The sequence below is a fragment of the Syngnathoides biaculeatus genome, chromosome 9 (genome assembly GCF_019802595.1).
Source record: "Syngnathoides biaculeatus isolate LvHL_M chromosome 9, ASM1980259v1, whole genome shotgun sequence".
NCBI classification, from domain to species: Eukaryota; Metazoa; Chordata; class Actinopteri; order Syngnathiformes; family Syngnathidae; genus Syngnathoides; species Syngnathoides biaculeatus.
The window spans coordinates 27,573,476-27,594,180 of record NC_084648.1 but is presented as its reverse complement, the minus strand read 5'-3'; the positions used below and the strand labels follow the sequence as shown (position 1 = coordinate 27,594,180).

General features: G+C 43.6%; 1 protein-coding gene across 1 annotated transcript in view; it reads left to right on the top strand.

Moving 5' to 3' along the window:
• Positions 1-2,062: 2,062 nt before the first annotated feature.
• dlc1 (DLC1 Rho GTPase activating protein) overlaps positions 2,063-20,705 on the top strand; it is a 125,085-nt gene continuing 106,442 nt past the window's right edge. The window contains exons 1-2 of the mRNA XM_061829165.1: positions 2,063-2,538; positions 3,147-4,960. Coding sequence (XP_061685149.1) covers positions 3,185-4,960 — 1,776 coding nt within the window. The 5' untranslated portion in view covers positions 2,063-2,538; positions 3,147-3,184. The remainder of the gene's footprint in view (positions 2,539-3,146; positions 4,961-20,705) is intronic.

The window sequence follows — 20,705 nt, the reverse complement described above, 5'->3', positions numbered from 1 at the left end:
TAAACTGAAATACAGCGATCAAAAACGTGATCACTTTGAAATAACAATGTGAATTTTACAGCATAAAATTTTCAGTGGGCATTTTTAATTCAAGTCTTGGTGGCACACATTTACTTCCGTAGGGCTGCTGCAGAAAAGTGAAGAGTGTGGATTAAAATATTGCAATTTTCAAAGATGAAAGCTGATTGTAGTCCATGTTTATTGATTGCATCTTTAGCAGTGTATGTTCAAATGTTATCATGATGACTAAGCTACTCCAGCAATGAGCCACTTGCAGTAGTTATGTCACGCATATGGTGTCGGGTACTAGAAATAGTATCTGGTATACTAGAGTTTGCCAATGGAAAAGTGTAGTCAGCCAAGTAGAAATCATGCAGTGGAGAAGGGGAAGTAGGGTATGAGGTGAACTACCATTCCATTCACACGGAATTTACATATACATTCCCTGAAGGTCAGCAATGTGAACCACTACACTACCAATGGCCCCCAATTGAAGTATTCCAAAATCCCAAATAAACCATAAAGTGGTATTCGCTGTCCACCTTGACCACTGTTCCAGCTGAATCCCAACCACACATCCCTTACTCATGTTGCCTCTTACATGTTGTTGGTTGAATTGTTGTTTCCAAAATGTCACTATTGGATCTGAGCGTGACGTGACCTTCTTATCATGTGGGCGCACACAGGGGTCTTAATGGCGGAGGGAGGCTTTGGATTTTTAAATTATAGAGCTAGAGTTAGATGTCTACAGGCAGTAATGAGTGGATAGCCTGAGTCACGGTCCGTGTCAGCCTGTACACTTCAATCAACAGCACTATCCACGCTGAAGCCACTGTGGCTAACCAGATCTGTATTTCGTTACACTGCACTTTACATAACCACGTAGCACATCATGTGACATACTACAGAGAATTCTTGTTGAACTTGGATCTTTTCCTTTAAGTACGACCATCTGTGTCCCTTAAGAGTGGAGAGTGTCCGTTTCCCAGCAAGACACCCCCTGAAAAAACCCTCATCCGCCTCACATCTGGATGACCCCCAGGTTAAAAGGCCAAGCTTGCAGGCATAGTCACAGTGTTTCATTCAGTTTTCCATATTGTTTTATGTGTGTTGTACGATCTTGATAATTGTGCTCACAATTTAGATAAGTGAAATTTGGCAACAATGCATTTTAGGGTGACCCAAGATTATAGAAAATCCATTTCAGCCTATTCCACAGCTGTTTCAGGGCGGGAGTGTGCTGCTGTTGTTCCTCGTTGCAAAGAGACGGAAAAGCATCTCACAATGATTATCTGGTTTGTATTACTTTTTATAGTGTCAGCTATACAATACTTGAGCCATACTGACACATCTGTGTTATAAAGTGCAGGATTGCTGTAAAGTTAAACACAATGATACATAATTTTTCTATGAAGTGCTTTTAAATGCAGTTTCATACTTATCTAAATATGTAGTTTTTGTAACTTCACGCTCGTAATTTTGATGCCAAATCAACTGTAACCCAGTGATAAATGTGAACTATCTCTCTTGGTGTCCATCTGTTTTTTAAAAAAATATTGTATGTTAAACTATGCTGAATTTACCCATTCTGTGTTGATCTTGAGCTATTTTGGGTAAAAGCATGGCTTGGATAGAATTCTAAAAACAGTACAATCATTTTGGACCACTGTTCGGTTTCTTACAAGGTCCTCTTTGCAAGTCGTTATAAGAAGACAAAGAGGTTCACTGACACAAGGAAATCTTTTTTGTGACCAAAAAAAAAAAGACATGCAGAAGTTTCTAATATAGTACGGTTAACTATAAAAGTGGCAGAACATATGTGTGAGATGGAGTAAATAAATGCATTCAGTGTATTGTGCAAGTTATAAACTGGGGGTGGGTTGCTAGTAGGATGTGACTCAGGCTCTCTGTCAAAATCAGTGGGGAGGAGACCTGATGTGAGAGGGAACAAATGGAGAAGACTAGGGGAGGAGTGGGGGAAGGCAAACCCAGCCCCTGTTACACCACCCAGCTCTCAGCATTCAGCGTCAGCAAAAACACTAATGTGATCAAGATGGAAGATGTCTTCGGACTTTCCACTGCTCCTGGGCTTTCTGTCTGTCTTTCGGGCGTTCTTCAGCTCGCCGGCCGCGGTACTGGGAAGCGTCCGACTCTAGTCACTATTCTCAAGTGAAGACAGTGAACAACTTCTCAGGCAGATATGAGACAATTATAAAATTTCCTAAAGATAGTAGAGATTTTACACAGTGGATGAATGAACAGGCGACTTCCACGCACCAGGAGCAGATCCGAAGCCAATTTGTTGGTTATCAACAGATGTTTTGCTGTTGACTTCACAGCATTATAATTATCTCATAAAACTCTGTCATTGCTCAACACAAGAAGAAAAAGGAGAAGGACACTTGGTCCCTGCAGATGACACTTGGTTGTTTGGCTGAATGACATATTTAAGTAGTTTATGAACTCAGTAGGTGCTGTAGTTTCATGCACAGGACGCAGATGACAGTACCCTCCTTCATGACTTCTAAGGAAACAAAGGTAATATTATGAAAGAAAAACTGAAGTTACTTGAGATGACTGTTTGTACCTATAATAGAATGGTTGGAGTTTGACATTTTCAAATTGCAAGTTTTAAAGCAACCTCTTAATATAAAAACTGTGAAATTATGTTGTATTGTACCAATTTTTTTTTCAAATTGTTAATGTTGTCATTGAGCTAGAGAGAATGGGGCCATATTGTTGGTGACAGTTTGCTCGCTGCCCCCCTCAAACAAAGACTATTAATTGTTTTGCAGTTTAACAATAAAAGCCCAGTGTATATGGGTTTGTTTTGTTCGTTAAGATGAAACCTCACCGCAAGAATTCGCTGCAAATATGTTCTGTTTTATCTGTCATTTTTGTCTGATGACTTGTTTTGTGGCTGATTATCTGTCCAATATCACAGTCACCCAGTGTAATAAAAGCGTACTAAAGTTATTTTGAAAATGTTACTTTATAATACATAAACATCCAGCTGAGTTCCCATTAGTTTAGGAAATTGTGAATGTAAAATAATGGGTATGGAAATCAATGGATAAGATTGGTAACATTTCTGTTTCCATTTGGTCTTCTCACATTCATATCCAATTCTTCTTTTTCATCCTCAGTCAGAATCAGCCCTATGGGATAACACTGTCAACCAATAATGTCAGTTGCAATACGCAAGAGAAGTTGGGAGGACCATGTGACTCATCCCTCAGGACCACAATATAGCTACGATGATCTTGACCTGATTTGTTGCCACGGTGTTGACAGCGAGGGCCTTTGGAGAGGTTCAGGGGACTCCAAGCAGGGCCGATGGACAAGGTGTGCCTCCATGCCGGAGGGTTGCCACCAACTGCTCACAGATGAGCTTGCTGAGAGGCCGGGTGTGACCACGTCTGGACTACATGATGAGATCCATTTAGATCATGTGAAGTTAGCATACGGTGTTGAAGCTTCAATTGAAAAGTTTGTTTGCAGCCCTCACAAATGTCTGGATGTGCCACAAAGGGTTCCAGACAACCTGAAGACTGCTAAGCATTTTGACTGCATGTCACAAAGTGACAAAAGCAGTGCTGTTATTTTTTGTGGAATGGATAACAACGCTCAGGAAAAGGTTGATGGTAAAAATGGGGTCAGCACAGAGATTCATGATGTCTTTAAAAATTCACATATCTATCATGACGAGCCACAATGCATCTCTATTTCTTCAAACAATGGGCCTCCACTGCCACATTCTGCTGCCGGACAGCCTAGCAAACTTCCAAATCATTGGCAAACAAAGGAAGGACATACAGATGGTTACAGCAGACCTCATGAAATCTCGGAGGCTACACAGAAGTCGTGCTCAGCTGCTCAACAAGGACCTCAGAATGACCTCCCAGATGTCGAGGAAGTGATTTCCCTCCATGGCCATGCCAGGACAAAGATAACCTTGGATGTCGGTGTACTCGGTTTATTCACTAAAATGGATGGTCTTCTTGTGATGTCATTGGCGAACAAAGCTGTGGAGCCAGTTGTAACATCAGTGGGAGAAGGAAAATGTGACAAAGAATCAATTGAAACCTGGAGCACGGATTCATCTGACAAACTGGATGGATTAAATAACCCAGAAACTATAAATGATAAATCAGGGCACAAGCATCTTTCCAGAGACATTCACAAGGGAAAGCAGGATGTCGCTGGAGCATCGGATCAGCCCCCTGGTAGTAAAATGTCCTTCCAGACATCATCAGAGCACCATGAGTTTGGATCAAGACCAAATAAAATGTCTCTAGAGGAGGAAAGTAGAGATGAAGAAAGCAGCCAAAACTCTGAAGATGTCATGTTGCAGCCAATCATAGCACCTGATATTTCTGTCAAGGTTCAGTGTTTTTCAGTCAACTGTAAGGTGCCATGTCTGCAAGAAGGATTGGCGAAGTCAAAAGAAACATGCACACAGAAAACTATTATTCAACAAGTAGAGTCCAACTTGACTATGACGATTGCTAGTCAGCCAAACAAAGACTTTGATCAAATTTATTCATCATTGGAAACAATCCCAGCGTTGAGTCATGTTGAGGCAGATGGTTGGCGTGTACCTGCTCCAGAGACTATCCCCAAAACATTTCTCTGCCATAAGGACGCTGAATGTGCAGCGGCTGAAAAAAAATCCCTAAACCTGCTTCCACTCTCAGTAGAGGTCAACAATGTGCTCTCGCCGGAGGGACTCCATGGCAACGAAGCCTCTGGTCGCCTCAGTGAGTCACCTGCCTCTATGGTAGCAGATGGTCAGAGTGAACGACACACGCAAGTGGCCACCTCAAGAACCCAGCAGCCGGACACTGCGGGGGACTCCATTCCCTCGACACACACATATCCTATCAATCTATCTTTAGATGGGATGTGTGAGTCTGGAGTTCAGAAGGAGGAGGAAGGGGTGAAAGTCCGCATCAAGAAGGTAAGGGTGAAGGTAGCTGGAGAAGCAACTTTGTGAGCCAGTTATTGGTTGTTTGTGGTTTAGTGATTCATGCGACACACACAGTTTTTTTCTTATGTTTTTATTTTTTAAGAAACTGACATTCACAACCACTGAATCATTTTTGTCCAACGCGTCGGCAAAGTTCTCGGAAAACAATGACTTCACTCTCACATGCTTGCGTATCTAATGTGTGTGTCTGTGTGGTAGCCTATTTTCGAGTGTCGATGTGTTTGTCTTTCTCAACGACTCATTTTAAAATAAGGCCTTATAAGTAAGTGGAGACTGTGTACACAGAGATTTAAATGCTAAATGTCTTGCCAGAGTGAAAGGTTTAACCTTCTCGCATAATTGTACACTAGGTTATATACTGTACACTCTGTGGTCAGCACTGCGGGCACAGTAAAGTGCCAAATATGGATTTCAGCTCAGTGTTTGCAAAGAAAAAAGCTGTCCATGTTTTTTAAATGTATTAATATGAATCAAATTAATTAAAGAGCAGTTAAAAATTGGTACTATTCCAATGGCACCAACAAAACGCATATTACGGCATGTTATAAATACTGTATATATTTGCATATTTGCGTGATGATGTCACTGGATTGTATATAGTGACGCTTGAAAATCTGAATGTTCTTTTCTATGGAGTGAGTAGTAGAAATCCCTTCATTGTTCTCTGTTACAAATTTTAGTTCTTCTCCTTAATAGGGCAAGCATAGTTATTACCTACGCCCACGAGACTCTAATTTCCCGCAGGTGTAATTAGGAGTGCAAATGTTTTTTTGTTTTTATGTAACATGTGATTGGCTGACAACAAGTTCAGGGTGTACCCCACCTCTTGCCCAAACGTATGTCTCATTCATCTCCAACATAATGTCTGACTATCGATTGTCACTTTTGTCCCCACCCTGCCGACTGACAAACATTCAGCAAATACAATCACAAAATTTGGCCAGTGTAAGTATTTACAGCTGCATATGTGAGAAGAAATCATGAAATGACTGCCTAATTCAAGAAGTTTGTCATTATGATCTTGGTGGCCTTGTTTATATAATTTGTGACATTGCATCACTGTGCTTTTCATACATATTTTAGGTGAAGTACTCATTACACTCCACTCTGGAAATGCTCTAAATATCATACTGACAACCACTGTTTTGCTTGCCTTGAGTCACAAACTGGGAATAGGCTATTATGCTCAGTGAGTGACCCATGTGAACAGTGATAGTACTTGACATTAGGGTTTTCTCCCTAGTTCTAACTGTCTTGTAGATAGTAATATATACACCTGGTTATGTAACAAAAAGTGTGAACATTTCATAACAAATAAAGGATGTTAAATCAAACATGTATACACAACAGTCAAATTAACAAAGTCAATATAACAGGTACAGAATGCACACATGCTAAGCTAAGGGCCCAAACAAAAAAAAAGAGAAGTTGAAAAGTAGGGATTGCCTTACTGGCGTGACGCCACCTGAGGTCACTGTGAGACTTTTGATCACTATTGAATTGGAGTACTGAGCAGTCCCTCTTTGGTCGTCATGCCTTGACGCAGAGTTTGCTTTTAAGTAGACGTTGCTTTGGTCTTAATGTAAGTGTAGCGTCTCTCTAGTATAAAATACTTCGACAAGGTAGCCACCTGAGTTCTTTTCTTACTCCAAAGTACGAACTAATAAATTAACTCAACGTTAATTACTCTAACCGTCTATTACAATTTTACTCTTTAGTTGTGAATTTAATTCTCAATCAAAAGTCTCTGAAATAATATTTCCCCTTGAGAGTTAATATTATCCTAATTTAAATAATCAAGCTACCAAATAAACTCCCCACAATTTTAACTGTCTTGCAGATAGTCAAATAATAAACCTGGTTATGTCACAAAAAGTGTGAACATTTAATAACAAAATAAAGGATGGAAAAATCAAAACATATATACACAACAGTCAAATAAACAAAGTCAAGTTAACAGGTACACAATGCACACATGCTCAGGGCCCCAGCAAATATGAATATAGCCAGCAAGCAAACAAAATTCAAACCCCAATGTCACTGCAGTGCTTCCCAAGGCAGGAATGAAGAAAGGTGAAGGTGGTTTTTCCTCTGTCCGGTGTCCTCACGGTCCTCATCCCTTGTCCTTCCTTAAAGTCCAAACTCAGCCTCGCTAGTCGCATTAGTTCGATGCTAGCGCCCTTGTTCTCTCCTTTGTGGTCCAACACACAGGCTCGCTAGCTAGCGTTAGCTGGTTGCTTGCGCTCAAGCCAAGTCCCATGCATGCACTTAGCCCCTGTGGTAGCGGCTAACTCCACCACGTTACGGCATGATTTGAGTAGTCCACTCAAAGGACACACTATCCCAGTTGTACTTTCAACAGTTCTTGTCGAACACGTCGATCAACTTTTGATAAATGTCCACCGTTCACTTTCTTTGTCCTTTCATTGCCCTCCAACAACCACTTCTTTCCTTCCACTCTGTCTAGCCTTTTTTTCCTCTCCCTGTTTTTCCTGCGTCTCCTCAACACGTCACTTCCAGTCCTTCTTAAACAATGGTTTCATCAATAAAATGGCAAACAAAAGTATTTCTTTTTCACAAATGAATCAAACACATTTAAATACAAATCCCTCCAAAAGAAAATAAAGTCAGCACACACAGTTTAACAGATATTCCACCACATTGCATAAAGAAAACCTATAACCTAATTGGTACTCTATTATACAGAAATTTTACCTGTACCAACTTTTAACCGGATTACACCCTCCCCGGTCTGTGTTCTCACCAGACACTAACATAAGGGTTCCAAGGCATAAGTCTAGGGTTTTAATGTTTTCTTATTTCAATGATGATACCCCTATGAACTATAGTTAAAGGCCTGTCACTGGACCTACCAGACTCGTCATAAGTGAGTTTAACAATAGGCTTAATGGCTTGTTTAGATCTAGCCTCAGCTCTGGTGTTCATTCTGTCTTCCCAGCCTACAGAACCTGATTCTTCCACCTCATCGGAAACTTCAGGATCCTCTTCACATTCCACTTCAGTCTCGTCTACTGATCTAAGGACAGGGTGTTCATCCTCTTGTAGATCAGCATCAGTATCTCCTTCATTGTTGCTAACATCCTCTGTCTCAAGTACTTGCACACTCTCTGGGTGAGGTGCCTGATCACTGGCTAATTCAGGGCCACTCCCAAGGTTTTCCATTGGCCTAGCAGCATTCAACACTCTTTCAGCAGACGGTGACGGAGTCGCTCTTTGAGTGATAAAATACTCCTCATCTGAGGATGAATCAGAGAAATCCTGGAGCTTAGGAGTCTCTGAATTTAAGTTTTTCTGCTTCTTACAGTCGTCTGCTCTAGTCTTAGGTTTGACGGGTGGATCTTGGCTTTGCCTAATTGGTGGCATTCTGACAAACTGTCCAATTGGCAACAGGTGATCCCTGTGGATTGTCTTTGTCCCTGGTCTACCATCTTCCCGTTTGAGTTTACACAAGGGCAGGTTTGGCAGTCTCCCAACGAAAACATAGGGTTCAGGATCCCACTTGCTTTCTAACTTGTGCTTTCCTCTCAGGCCTAAGTCCCGAAGAAGAACTCTGTCCCCACCTCTAGGGACTGAAAAATTACGTTTCGATCATATAACTTTTTGTTTCTCTGGTGCCTTCTGTCAGCAGCATCAGAGGCCAATTTGTATGCCTGTTTCAAATCGTCTTTAAGCTTGGACACATAGCGAGAGTGACATGCCTCTTCTATCCCATCAGGTGATGTTCCAAAACATAGAACAATAGGAAGTCTTGTCTCCCTACCGAACATTAGATGGTATGGAGAGTATCCAGTTGAATCACACTTGGTGCTGTTGTATGCACGGTTACATAAGCTAAGCACAAAGTCACACCAATGAGTATACATTTAATTTAGTTTCAGCATTTTGAACTACACGGCACTGTAATCCTTCAATGAAAACTGCTTTCAATTAAATTTGCAAAGAGATGTTTTTTTTCGGCACATATATGGCTCAAACAAGGATCTACCATGATACTATATTATTCCCTTGAATGTCCATACAAAAAATAAATATGAGCGGAGACCGTGTCATTCATGCACAAAGTTGCGGAAGTCTCACTTGACATCCAATTGGTAGCCATGTTGCCTGCTACGTCATTTACAGCTGTCACACTGGGACAGTCGCCATTGAGAAGACGCTATGCCACCTGCTATGGCGAACAACAGAGATTTTCAGATTTTTACGACGCCCCTTCTGAGACGGAAGCTTTTTTCGAAGAAGAGAACATCTCACAATCGAGTGAAGTGAGCGGGGCAACTTTTGATAAATGTCCATCGTTCACTTTCTTTGTCCTTTCGTTGTCCTCCCACAACCACTCCTACCTCTCATCATTCCGGGTCACACGTCCAGCAATTTTCTCTCTCTCTCTCTCTCTCTCTCTCTCTCTCTCTCTCTCTCTCTCTCTCTCACTATCTCTCTCTCCTCTCTCTCTCTCCCTCTCCCACATCTCCTCAACACGTCACTTCCTGTCCTTCTTAAACAATGGTTACAACAATAAAAAGACAAACAAAAGTATTTCTTTTTCACAAATGAATCAAACACATTTAAATACAAATCCCTCCAAAAGTAAATACAGTCAGCACACATAGTTCAAAAGATATTCCACCACATTGCATAAAGAAAACCTATAACCTAATTGGTACTCTATTATACTGAACTTTTACCTGTTCCAACTTTTAACCGGGTTACATATTGGGATTGGGACTCCAAAAGACGTGGGTAACCACAAAAATGATTTGCAATCCACGGGCAGAAGGAATAGTTTTAACATGTGCTTAATAAAGCCAAGACATTTTTTTGCAGGAGTTCGTTCTGTCAGAAATGCAAACATAAAATATATATTCTTGTTGTCAAAAAGAGGAAGTATTTACAACAGCAGGTTTGGACGTTGTGTTAAACAAACAAAAACAGAATACAATGATTTGCAAATCATCATCAACCTATATGTAATTGAATACACTCCAAAAACAAGATATTTAATGTTCAAACTGATAAACGTTATTGTTTTTAGCAAATAATCATTAACTTTCAATTATATGGCTGCAACGCATTCCAAAAAAAGCTAGGAGAGGCAGCAAAGAAGACTGAGAAATTTGAGAAATGCTCATCAAACACCTGTTTGGAATATCTCACAGGTGTACAGGCTAAATGGGAACAGGTAGGTACCATGATTGTGTATAAAAACAAGCACAAGCAAAGATGGGGAGAGGTTCACCTCTTTGTGAAGAAGTGCACGAGGTAATAGTTCATCAGTTGAAGGACAATGTTCCTCAACGCACGATTTGGAGGAATTTAGAAATTTCATCATTGACAGTCCATAATATCAAAAGGTTCAGAGACTCTGAAGAAATCACGGCATGTAAGCAGCAACGCCAAAAACCGACATCGAATGCCTGTGACTTTTGATCCCTAACACTGCACTGCTTTAAAAACCAACATCGATATGTAATATGGGCTCAGGAACACTTCAGAAAACCAATGTCTGTAAATACAGTTTGATGCTAAATGCAACTTAAAACTCTACAATGTAAAGCAAAACCCCTTTGAGAACAACAAACAAAAGCGATGCCAGCTTCTCTGGCCCGAGCTCATCTAAGATGGAGAGTTGTAAAGTGGAGAAGTATTCTGTGGTCCTACGAGTCCACATTTCAAGTTTTTGGGGGAAATTGTGGACATTGTGTACAGTGGGCTAAAGTGGAAAAGAACCTTGTAAACATAAACTTCAAAAGCCAGCATTTGTGATGGTATGGTTCTGTGTTAGTGCCAATGGCATTGGTAATTTATGCATCTGTGAAGGCCCTATTACTGCTAAAAGGTATGTACAGGTTTTTGAAAAGTATATGCTGCCATCCAGGAAATGTCTTTCTAATAGACGCCCCTGCATATTTCAGCAAGACAATGCCAAACCACATTCGGCACATGGTACAACAGTGTGGCTTCGTAGTAAAAAAGTGTGGGTACGAGACGAGCCTCCTGTCTCCCATTGAAAGTGTGTGGTGCATTATAAAGCATAAAATACGACAATGGAAACTCTGGGCTGTTGAAAATCTGAAGCTGAACGTCAAGCAAGAATGTGAAAGAATTCCACCTACAAACATCAACAATTAGTGTCCTCAGTTCCCAAACGTTTATTGAATGTTGTTAAAAGAGAACATGATGTAAGACAGTGGTAAACATGGCCCTGTCTCAAGTCTTTTGGAACGTGTTGGAGGCATAAAATTGTTATTTGCTAAAAACAATAACGTTCAGTTTGAACATTACGTATCTTGTTTGAGTTGGGTATTCAATTAAATATAGCTTGAACGTGATTTCCAAATCATTGTACAGTGCAATATTCTCTTTTTATTCCTGTTTAACAGAATGTCCCAACTTCAGTAAAATTGGGGTTCTAGTATGAAACGTGTGAATACAAAACACTTTTAAATAGAATGCAGATTAATCAAATTAATCTCATGATAATGATATACAATCAGCACAAGAGGTTCAATTCATGATGAGATCCCATGAGGCTCGTGCTGTTGTGGATTGAATTAGTAAAATGAAACCCATCTGGTGTGCATTATGACTTTAGATTAACTTGATAGTGAGCTTTGTTACTGTGTTTATTTGTTTTAGCAACAAGGCCTTATCCCGACCTCAGGCCCAATCTGGCTCAACAGTCGTCTATCTGGCAGCAGACAATTTGGCTATAAAAGAGCTTTTTCTCTCCCTATCTGTCTGAAATTTCTGTTCTCATTTCACAAGAAAGTACGCATCTTTGTGTGAGGGCATCACTGTTGCCCTTACATAAAGCACATGCATGCTTAGGATTTCTGTCCAATTAGCATTTGATTTTGTGAAGGTTTTTCAAATGATGCAGTTTGAATAAAGGGGAAGTGCCCAGCAGTTCAGTCTGGAAAATGTCTCACATTAAAAAAAGAGAAAACTTAACAGGAAGTTGAAAGGAATGTAACGGGTTGAGAGAAAAGGAGCATCCAAACCACCAGAACTCCCTATAAAATGGCACAGACCTTGCGCTACACTTGTTTTTCACTCTACTGTTTTGTGGTTGGAGTTGTTGCTGTCTCCAGTCAGATGTGTTTGTTCATTCAGTGAGGCCTCCTCAAGATGTCATTGTTCATTCAGCGAGGCCTCCTGAAGATGTCATTGTTTTACTGTGACAGTTTTTCATTGTGATGCTCTGTTAACGAGGCAGAACATGGCAACCTACAATGTCAGTGAATGCACAAATTTAAGAGATTTTGCCCATACACACAAGGCCCGCATTGTCATTATGTGTTCTGAGCCAATCCAATGGGAACATGCTTTTGTTGGCTATTTGACCACTGACTTAGAAAAAAAAGGCACATAACTATACAGTCAAATAGGACACAATCCACTAGATGTCCAACAACCTCAGTTTTTGTTTGTATTGTATTTAACTGCTAGGAACAAATGTTCACATGAAAAATTTTGTCGAGTAAGATTTTAGCAATCCTGCTCGTGCAAGTGTAAAAATCAAAACAACAATTTAAAACACCACTAGTTGAGACAGTGTCATGTGATTGGGTGGTTCAGAAAAATGCCCCAAAAAAATAAACTTATTTGGGCGGGAATTCAGATATCTATCTTCAATGAACTCCACTCACTTCACAAAATAGAGGAACAAGTAATTGTAAATTATGTATATCACGCTATTTAATGCCACTCCCTGTTGAAAGTTACTGTTTCCCGAAACATAAAACATGGAGAGATTATACATTTTATATTTGACACACCCAGAACTTTGACTTTGGAAAGTCCGGCTAGCTCAATGCTAACAAACTATGCGAAATGCCATTGACCCATTAATTTGGTCGCATCCATAGTTGTGATTTTAAAAGTAGCAAATATATGAAGAAAAACAACGGTGCAACACATTTATCTGTAATATAACATAATCACAGCCATATATTGTGGGTGTTTCTTTTTCTGTGCAAAACATAACTATCGCAATGAGTTGTAACTGAAGAAGTAATGTTCTTTTTCGTTTGTTCCTCTGCAGTACTGTAGTAGTTTAGTGCCTAATAGTGTCCTGGGTGGGTACACCAGAAGGTCCAGCACAATGAATTGCACTGCAGAATTACGTTATGATGCAGAAACTGTTTAATTCTTTACATTCTATTTAATTCCATTATTTTAGTATTTAGTGCTAGTTTTCTTTTTTTTTTTTTGGGCGGGGGGAGTTAATAGATTTTCCATTGGGGAAAAGATTATTTAAAATATAAATGTTTTGAATTGTGAGAGGTATCAAGGAACTAATGAAACTCTCAATGCACCAATATATGGGGCTCAAAGCAAGAAAAAGAAAACAACGTTTTGTAGCTTTAAAGCTTTGATTCTGACTGAACTGAGCCCATTATGGAACTCTTGCAAGATTTGCTGAAGTCTTCCCTTGAACGAGTACACACATGATGATGGGTCAACCTCCAAATTCCAAAGTGTTTATTATTTATATTTCCATTCAGATTCTCTTCTGTTTTTAAAGTTCTTTGACATTGAAATTTATTGGTTCCTCTGTATAGTTTTACCTGCTTTTAAGTGTGGATAGGGATCGAATCCTAGTAGTGATTGCCAATCTGACGTCACGCAGGAAATGAACAAAATTCACTTAATTGGTCAGAAAATTATTATTAATGAACAATAATGTCTCTTTGGTCATCTATCCATGCCAGCGATGTAGACTGACAGAACAAATGAGTTCTCTTCTACTCTATGGCAGAAAGTACGCAGTTGACAGTTGCATCCATTTTTGTAGCATTTTACTTTGTAGGTGGGCCTTGAAATATGAAATATGTGCCTTGGCTCCTTTCCTCACCTCAACATAGTTCTTATGCTGAAGCATCCATCCATTTTGTGTACTGCTTATCCTTACTGGGGTCCCGGGCGTGCTGGAGCCTATCCCAGCTGTCTTCAGGCAAGAGGCGGGGTACCCCTTAAACAGTTTGCCAGCCAATTGCAGGTCACTTACAGTGTAAACAAACAACAATTTGCACTGTTTCACACCTATGGGCAATTTAGATTCTTCAGTTAACCTACTAGGAATATTTTGTGGGAGGAAAATCAGAACACTCAGAGAAAACCCACGTAGCTGCAGGGAGAACATATTTTATATATGTTTTTATATTAGAAGAGGCTTGGCCTGAGCACAAGAACAATGAATGGGTGACTTTGACAAATAATAAATGATAAGTTCTCCCGCACCCCTGCAAAAAAAAAATCTGTAAACTGGTGAATTTGCAAACAGCAAATTGTAGTTGTGGGACACAGTACTAAAGAGGGCATTCTGAGAAAAAGTAGGAACGTATCATTGAGTATTCTTTCGTATTACTGTTACTTTATAAGTCTCACACATATACACACAAGCACATGCACACACACACACACACACACAAACATTAGTCATGACTGTCCATGTGTCTTCCGTCTACACCCATCATTACGTACACTCCGACCTCATCAAAACACGTTTACAATTTGTATTTCTTCTCTGACATAATTCCATGTGATTTCCAGATAATGTACAAACAGTATTCCTCTTTTGGTCAGATGTGGGACATGAAGACTGGGCTCACATTCACTTGTTGTCCCTGTGCATGAAACATGCAAACCAAGTGTCTCATTGCCCGATGAGCTCACCCTCTTAAAGTGCTTTAAAGGGGTTCTGTTTGAAGCAATTTTAACAAGCTTTTTTTTTGTGCTAATGAGCCATAATGAGTCTTGTGATGTTGTTTGTTTGTTGGGATCTTCTTGTGGTGGGAGGCACAGGCTGGAAGTTGTTCCCACCTATTGTTAGAGACTGGCAGAAAGAAATTAAAGCATGTCTGGCTTGTGTCTATCATCCATCCATCCATCCATCCATTTTCTGAGCCGTTTATCCTCACGAAGGTCGGGGGAGTGCTGGAGCCAATCCCAGCGATCATCGGACAGGAGGCAGGGTACACCCTGAACTGGTTGCCAGGCAATCATGTCGAACAAAGGCTTGATCATATTTAAGATCCGAAAAGAGAAGTTGAAAAGTAGGGATTGCCTTACTGGCGTGACGCCACCTGAGGTCACTGTGAGACTTTTGATCACTATTGAATTGGAGTACTGAGCAAACAAAATTCAAACCCCAATGTCACTGCAGTGCTTCCCAAGGCAGGAATGAAGAAAGGTGAAGGTGGTTTTTCCTCTGTCCTCGTCCATTGTCCTTCCTTAAAGTCCAAACTCAGCCTCGCTAGTCGCGTTAGCTCGATGCTAGCGCCCTTGTTCTCTCCTTTGTGGTCCAACACACAGGCCCGCTAGCTAGCGTTAGCTGGTTGCTTGCACTCAAGCCAAGTCCCATGCATGCACTTAGCCCCTGTGGTAGCGGCTAACTCCACCATGTTACGGCATGATTTGAGTAGTCCACTCAAAGGACACACTATCCCAGTTGAACTTTCAACAGTTCTTGTCGAACACGTCGATCAACTTTTTATAAATGTCCACCGTTCACTTTCTTTGTCCTTTCATTGCCCTCCAACAACCACTTCTTTCCTTCCACTCTGTCTAGCCTTTTTTTCCTCTCCCTGTTTTTCCTGCGTCTCCTCAACACGTCACTTCCAGTCCTTCTTAAACAATGGTTTCAACAATAAAATGGCAAACAAAAGTATTTCTTTTTCACAAATGAATCAAACACATTTAAATACAAATCCCTCCAAAAGAAAATAAAGTCAGCACACACAGTTTAACAGATATTCCACCACATTGCATAAAGAAAACCTATAACCTAATTGCTACTCTATTATACAGAAATTTCACCTGTACCAACTTTTAACCGGGTTACACCCTCCCCAGTCTGTGTTCTCACCAGACACTAACATAAGGGTTCCAAGGCATAAGTCTAGGGTTTTAATGTTTTCTTATTTCAATGATGATACCCCTATGCACTATAGTTAAAGGCCTGTCACTGGACCTACCAGGCTCGTCATAAGTGAGTTTAACAATAGGCTTAATGGCTTGTTTAGATCTAGCCTCAGCTCTGGTGTTCATTCTGTCTTCCCAGCCTACAGAACCTGATTCTTCCACCTCATCGGAAACTTCAGGATCCTCTTCACATTCCACTTCAGTCTCGTCTACTGATCTAAGGACAGGGTGTTCATCCTCTTGTAGATCAGCATCAGTATCTCCTTCATTGTTGCTAACATCCTCTGTCTCAAGTACTTGCACACTCTCTGGGTGAGGTGCCTGATCACTGGCTAATTCAGGGCCACTCCCAAGGTTTTCCATTGGCCTAGCAGCATTCAACACTCTTTCAGCAGACGGTGACGGAGTCGCTCTTTGAGTGATAAAATACTCCTCATCTGAGGATGAATCAGAGAAATCCTGGAGTTTAGGAGTCTCTGAATTTAAGTTTTTCTGCTTCTTACAGTCGTCTGCTCTAGTCTTAGGTTTGACGGGTGGATCTTGGCTTTGCCTAATTGGTGGCATTCTGACAAACTGTCCAATTGGCAACAGGTGATCCCTGTGGATTGTCTTTGTCCCTGGTCTACCATCTTCCCGTTTGAGTTTAAACACAGGCAGGTTTGGCAGTCTCCCAACGACAACATAGGGTTCAGGATCCCACTTGCTTTCTAACTTGTGCTTTCCTCTCAGGCCTAAGTCCCAAAGAAGAACTCTGTCCCCACCTGTCGGGACTGAAAAATTACATTTCGATCATATAACTTTTTGTTTCTCTGGTGCCTTCTGTCAGCAGCATCAGAGACCAATTTGTATGCCTGTTTCAAATCGTCTTTAAGCTTGGACACATAGCGAGAGTGACATGCCTCTTCTATCCCATCAGGTGATGTTCCAAAACATAGATCAATAGGAAGTCTTGTCTCCCTACCGAACATTAGATGGTATGGAGAGTATCCAGTTGAATCACACTTGGTGCTGTTGTATGCACGGTTACATAATCTAAGCACAAAGTCACACCAATGAGTATACATTTAATTTAGTTTCAGCATTTTCAACTACACGGTACTGTAATCCTTCAATGAAAACTGCTTTCAATTAAATTTGCAAAGAGATGTTTTTTTCGGCACATATACGGCTCAAACAAGGATCTACCATGATATGTAAGTTATTCATCCATATTATTATGTTTGATTTGGGGGAACTGCCGCACGGTGGCGCGACTGGTTAGTGTTTTAGTCTCACGGTTCTGTGGACCGGGTTTCACATCTCGGCCCCGCCTGTGTGTTCTCCGGGCACTCCAGTTCCCCCCCATATTCCAAAAATATGCATTCATTGGAGGCTCTAAATTGTCCCTTGGTGTTGTTTGTGCGTGTGAAAGCGACGTTTGTTTCTATGTGTTCTGCAACTGGCTGAGAACCAGTTAAGGGTGTACCCTGCCTCCTCTCCGTTGACAGGTGGAATAGGCTCCAGCACTCCCGCGACCCTTGTGAGGACAAACGGTTAAGAAAATGGATGGATTGATGGAATTTAATTTGAGCTAACTTTACTCCATTTTACATGTAGAGTATTTAAAAATCTACTGACATGCCTACATTGTAAAAGAGATATTGTTATGAAAATGACATATAATATTATTCCCTTGAATGTCCATACAAAAAATAAATATGAGCGGAGACCGTGTCATTCATGCACAAAGTTGCGGAAGTCTCACTTGACATCCAATTGGTAGCCATGTTGCCTGCTTCTGTCACGGACGAGACTCGGGGGTGGACCCAAATGCACGACTCAGGTGAGAGGTAAGCAGTGCGGAATAAGCCTTTATTCGTTCCAAAGTCGGTTACCAGGGAGTCAGTCCAAACAAGCAGCAAGATCAGTAACGGCAGGCTTACGGGGTAGGTCGGGAGACAGGCGTTGGTCGGTACACGGGAGGTAGACGTCAGGAGTACGGTAGTGCGGGAACGAGGCATGAGAGGCAACGATCTAGCAGAGTCTCTGTCGTCCCCCGGGTCCTATATGTACTGGGTCTAATTGGAGGTCATGAGGCGCAGGTGTGACCCTTCCGATTAGACGGCCACGCCCAGCCCTGGCTGGAATCCAGGATCATGACAGTACCCCCCCCCCCCCCCCTCACGGCCGGCTCTGGACGGCCCAGGGGCATCAGGGTGAGCCGCGTGAAAATCCCTGATGAGGGAGCGGTCCACGACGAAGCGGGAGGGGATCCAAGAGCGCTCCTCCGGGCCATATCCCTCCCAGTCCACCAGGTACTGGACCCCCCTCCCTCTGCGGCGGGAAGACAGCAACCGGCGCACGGTGTACACCAACCCACCGTCGACCATGCGGGGGGGCGGGGGGGACGTGAGCGGAGGAGCCAGCGACGACGTGCGATTCGGGCGAAGTCTGCTGACGTGGGCGTGGTGCGGTGGTGAATCCGTTTCCAGGGCAACGTGAACCTGAGTAGGCAGAGAGTCAGTCGAAACTGACACGTGGGCGTGTCTCGGGAGCGGGTCAGTTCCAACTGCCGCGTGTGAGCTCTGCTCGGAACCGCCAACACTGCGACGTGGACTTGAGGTGGCGAGTCTGTTCCCACTGTGGCGTGCACTTGACAAGGGGACGAGTCGGTTTCCTTCCACGGCAACGTGAACCTGCAGGCAGAGAGTCAGTCGAAACTGACACGTGGGCGTGTCTCGGGAGCGGGTCAGTTCCACTGCCACGTGAACCTGTGTCAGCAGCGAGTCCGTCGCCATTGCGACGTCAGCGTAGGTCGGCTGGTTCGCCAATCCTTGCCGGACCTGGCCGTGAGAGCCGCCAATTCCGCGCTCTGCCGCTCAATCTCTCCGCCCGCAGTTCGCGGCGGAACGCCTCGTGATTTGGCGGCACATCCTCCCTCTGGGCTGGAGCCTCGCCACCAGCTGCGGGTTCTGCCGGTCTCACCGTTACCGGCGAGGAGTGGGAGGACTGTGTCTTCGTGGCCGCGCAGCGAGAGACACCAGGAAGCGCCCGGCCGGGGCGTCTCCTCTGGCCGCCCCGCGGAGGTCCCGGGTAGATGGCCAATCGGGTTCCCTCGTACCGATTGGTGTACTTTGATCTACCGGGTGAAGACGTTCGGGTGCTGGAAACGCGGGGAGGTGAAACAAACTGACTGGGATGCAAAGCCGGGCAAAGAGATTCAAAATCCAAGTCATCGGAGTCGTACTCAGGCAGCCGGTCATACAAATCACGGTCCTCCTCATATTCCGAAAAGTCAGAGTCCAGAAGAATATGAGGAGCCGGACGGGTCGTGTTCGGGACGTATTCATACCTCGCTGGCGGAGAGTAAGACACGGAAGTGGAGGACGTCAGGGACCCTACCCGGATTGGGCAGGCTTGGTCCTCCGGCAGACGGTCTACCTTGCGTCGGTCCCGGCGACGCCGGGTCTTTCCTGCTGGGTCCTGTGATGGCCAGTTCGTTCTGTCTCTGCACGGTGAGGCGCTGGTCCACCTTGAGGGCCAATGCGATGAGGGAGTTAAGCGAAGGCGGAAGATCCATGGCCACTAGGTGACCACGGATCTGTGGGGACAGTCCCTCGTAAAACGCGTCATGGAGGGCTTCCTCATTCCAGCGGCTCTCGGGAGCCCGAATCCGGAACTCGATGGCGTAGTCGGACACGCGGCGACGCCCCTGGCGAATTGTCATGAGTGACGACGCCGCCTGGCGTTCCGGAGCCGCATACTGGAACACCTGGGTGAGCGCGCAGACGAAGCTCGCCCATGAGCGGCAGGTCTCCGAGTTACGGCTCCACTCGGCGGTGGCCCATGCCTCCGCCCTCCCTGTCATGTGGGAAATGACGAAGGCGATCCGGGAGCGATCCGTGGGAAAAGCGGAAGCTTGCAGCTCAAAGTGGAGATCGCACTGCGCCAGGAAGGGCTTGACGTTACCGGAGTCGCCTGAGAACCGCTCTGGTCGAGAGAGCGGAGTGACGGTGGCACGGGGAGGCACAGGAGCGGCCGCGCTAGCTTGGGAGGCTAGCCACGGTTGCAGCTGGGTGCAGAGCTCCTGGATCTGGTGAGTCATACCCTGGAGAGCAGCCTCTTGCTCACCCAGGCGTTTGCCCTGCACTTGCAGCGCACGGCGAATGGCTTCAGAGTCGGCTGGGTCCATGTTCTTGGCTAGATCGTTCTGTCACGGACGAGACTCGGGGGTGGACCCAAATGCACGACTCAGGTGAGAGGTAAGCAGTGCGGAATAAGCCTTTATTCGTTCCAAAGTCGGTTACCAGGGAGTCAGTCCAAACAAGCAGCAAGATCAGTAACGGCAGGCTTACGGGGTAGGTCGGGAGACAGGCGTTGGTCGGTACACGGGAGGTAGACGTCAGGAGTACGGTAGTGCGGGAACGAGGCATGAGAGGCAACGATCTAGCAGAGTCTCTGTCGTCCCCCGGGTCCTATATGTACTGGGTCTCATCGGAGGTCATGAGGCGCAGGTGTGACCCTTCCGATTAGACGGCCACGCCCAGCCCTGGCTCGGATCCAGTATTATGACAGCTACGTCATTTACAACTGTCACACTGGGACAGTCGCCATTGAGAAGACGCTATGCCACCTGCTATGGCGAACAACAGAGATTTTCAGATTTTTACGACGCCCCTTCTGAGACGGAAGCTTTTTTCGAAGAAGAGAACATCTCACAATCGAGTGAAGTGAGCGGGGCAATATTATGACTGTATGTAGTGTAATCAGGAGGACCCATGCCGGCGAAGTA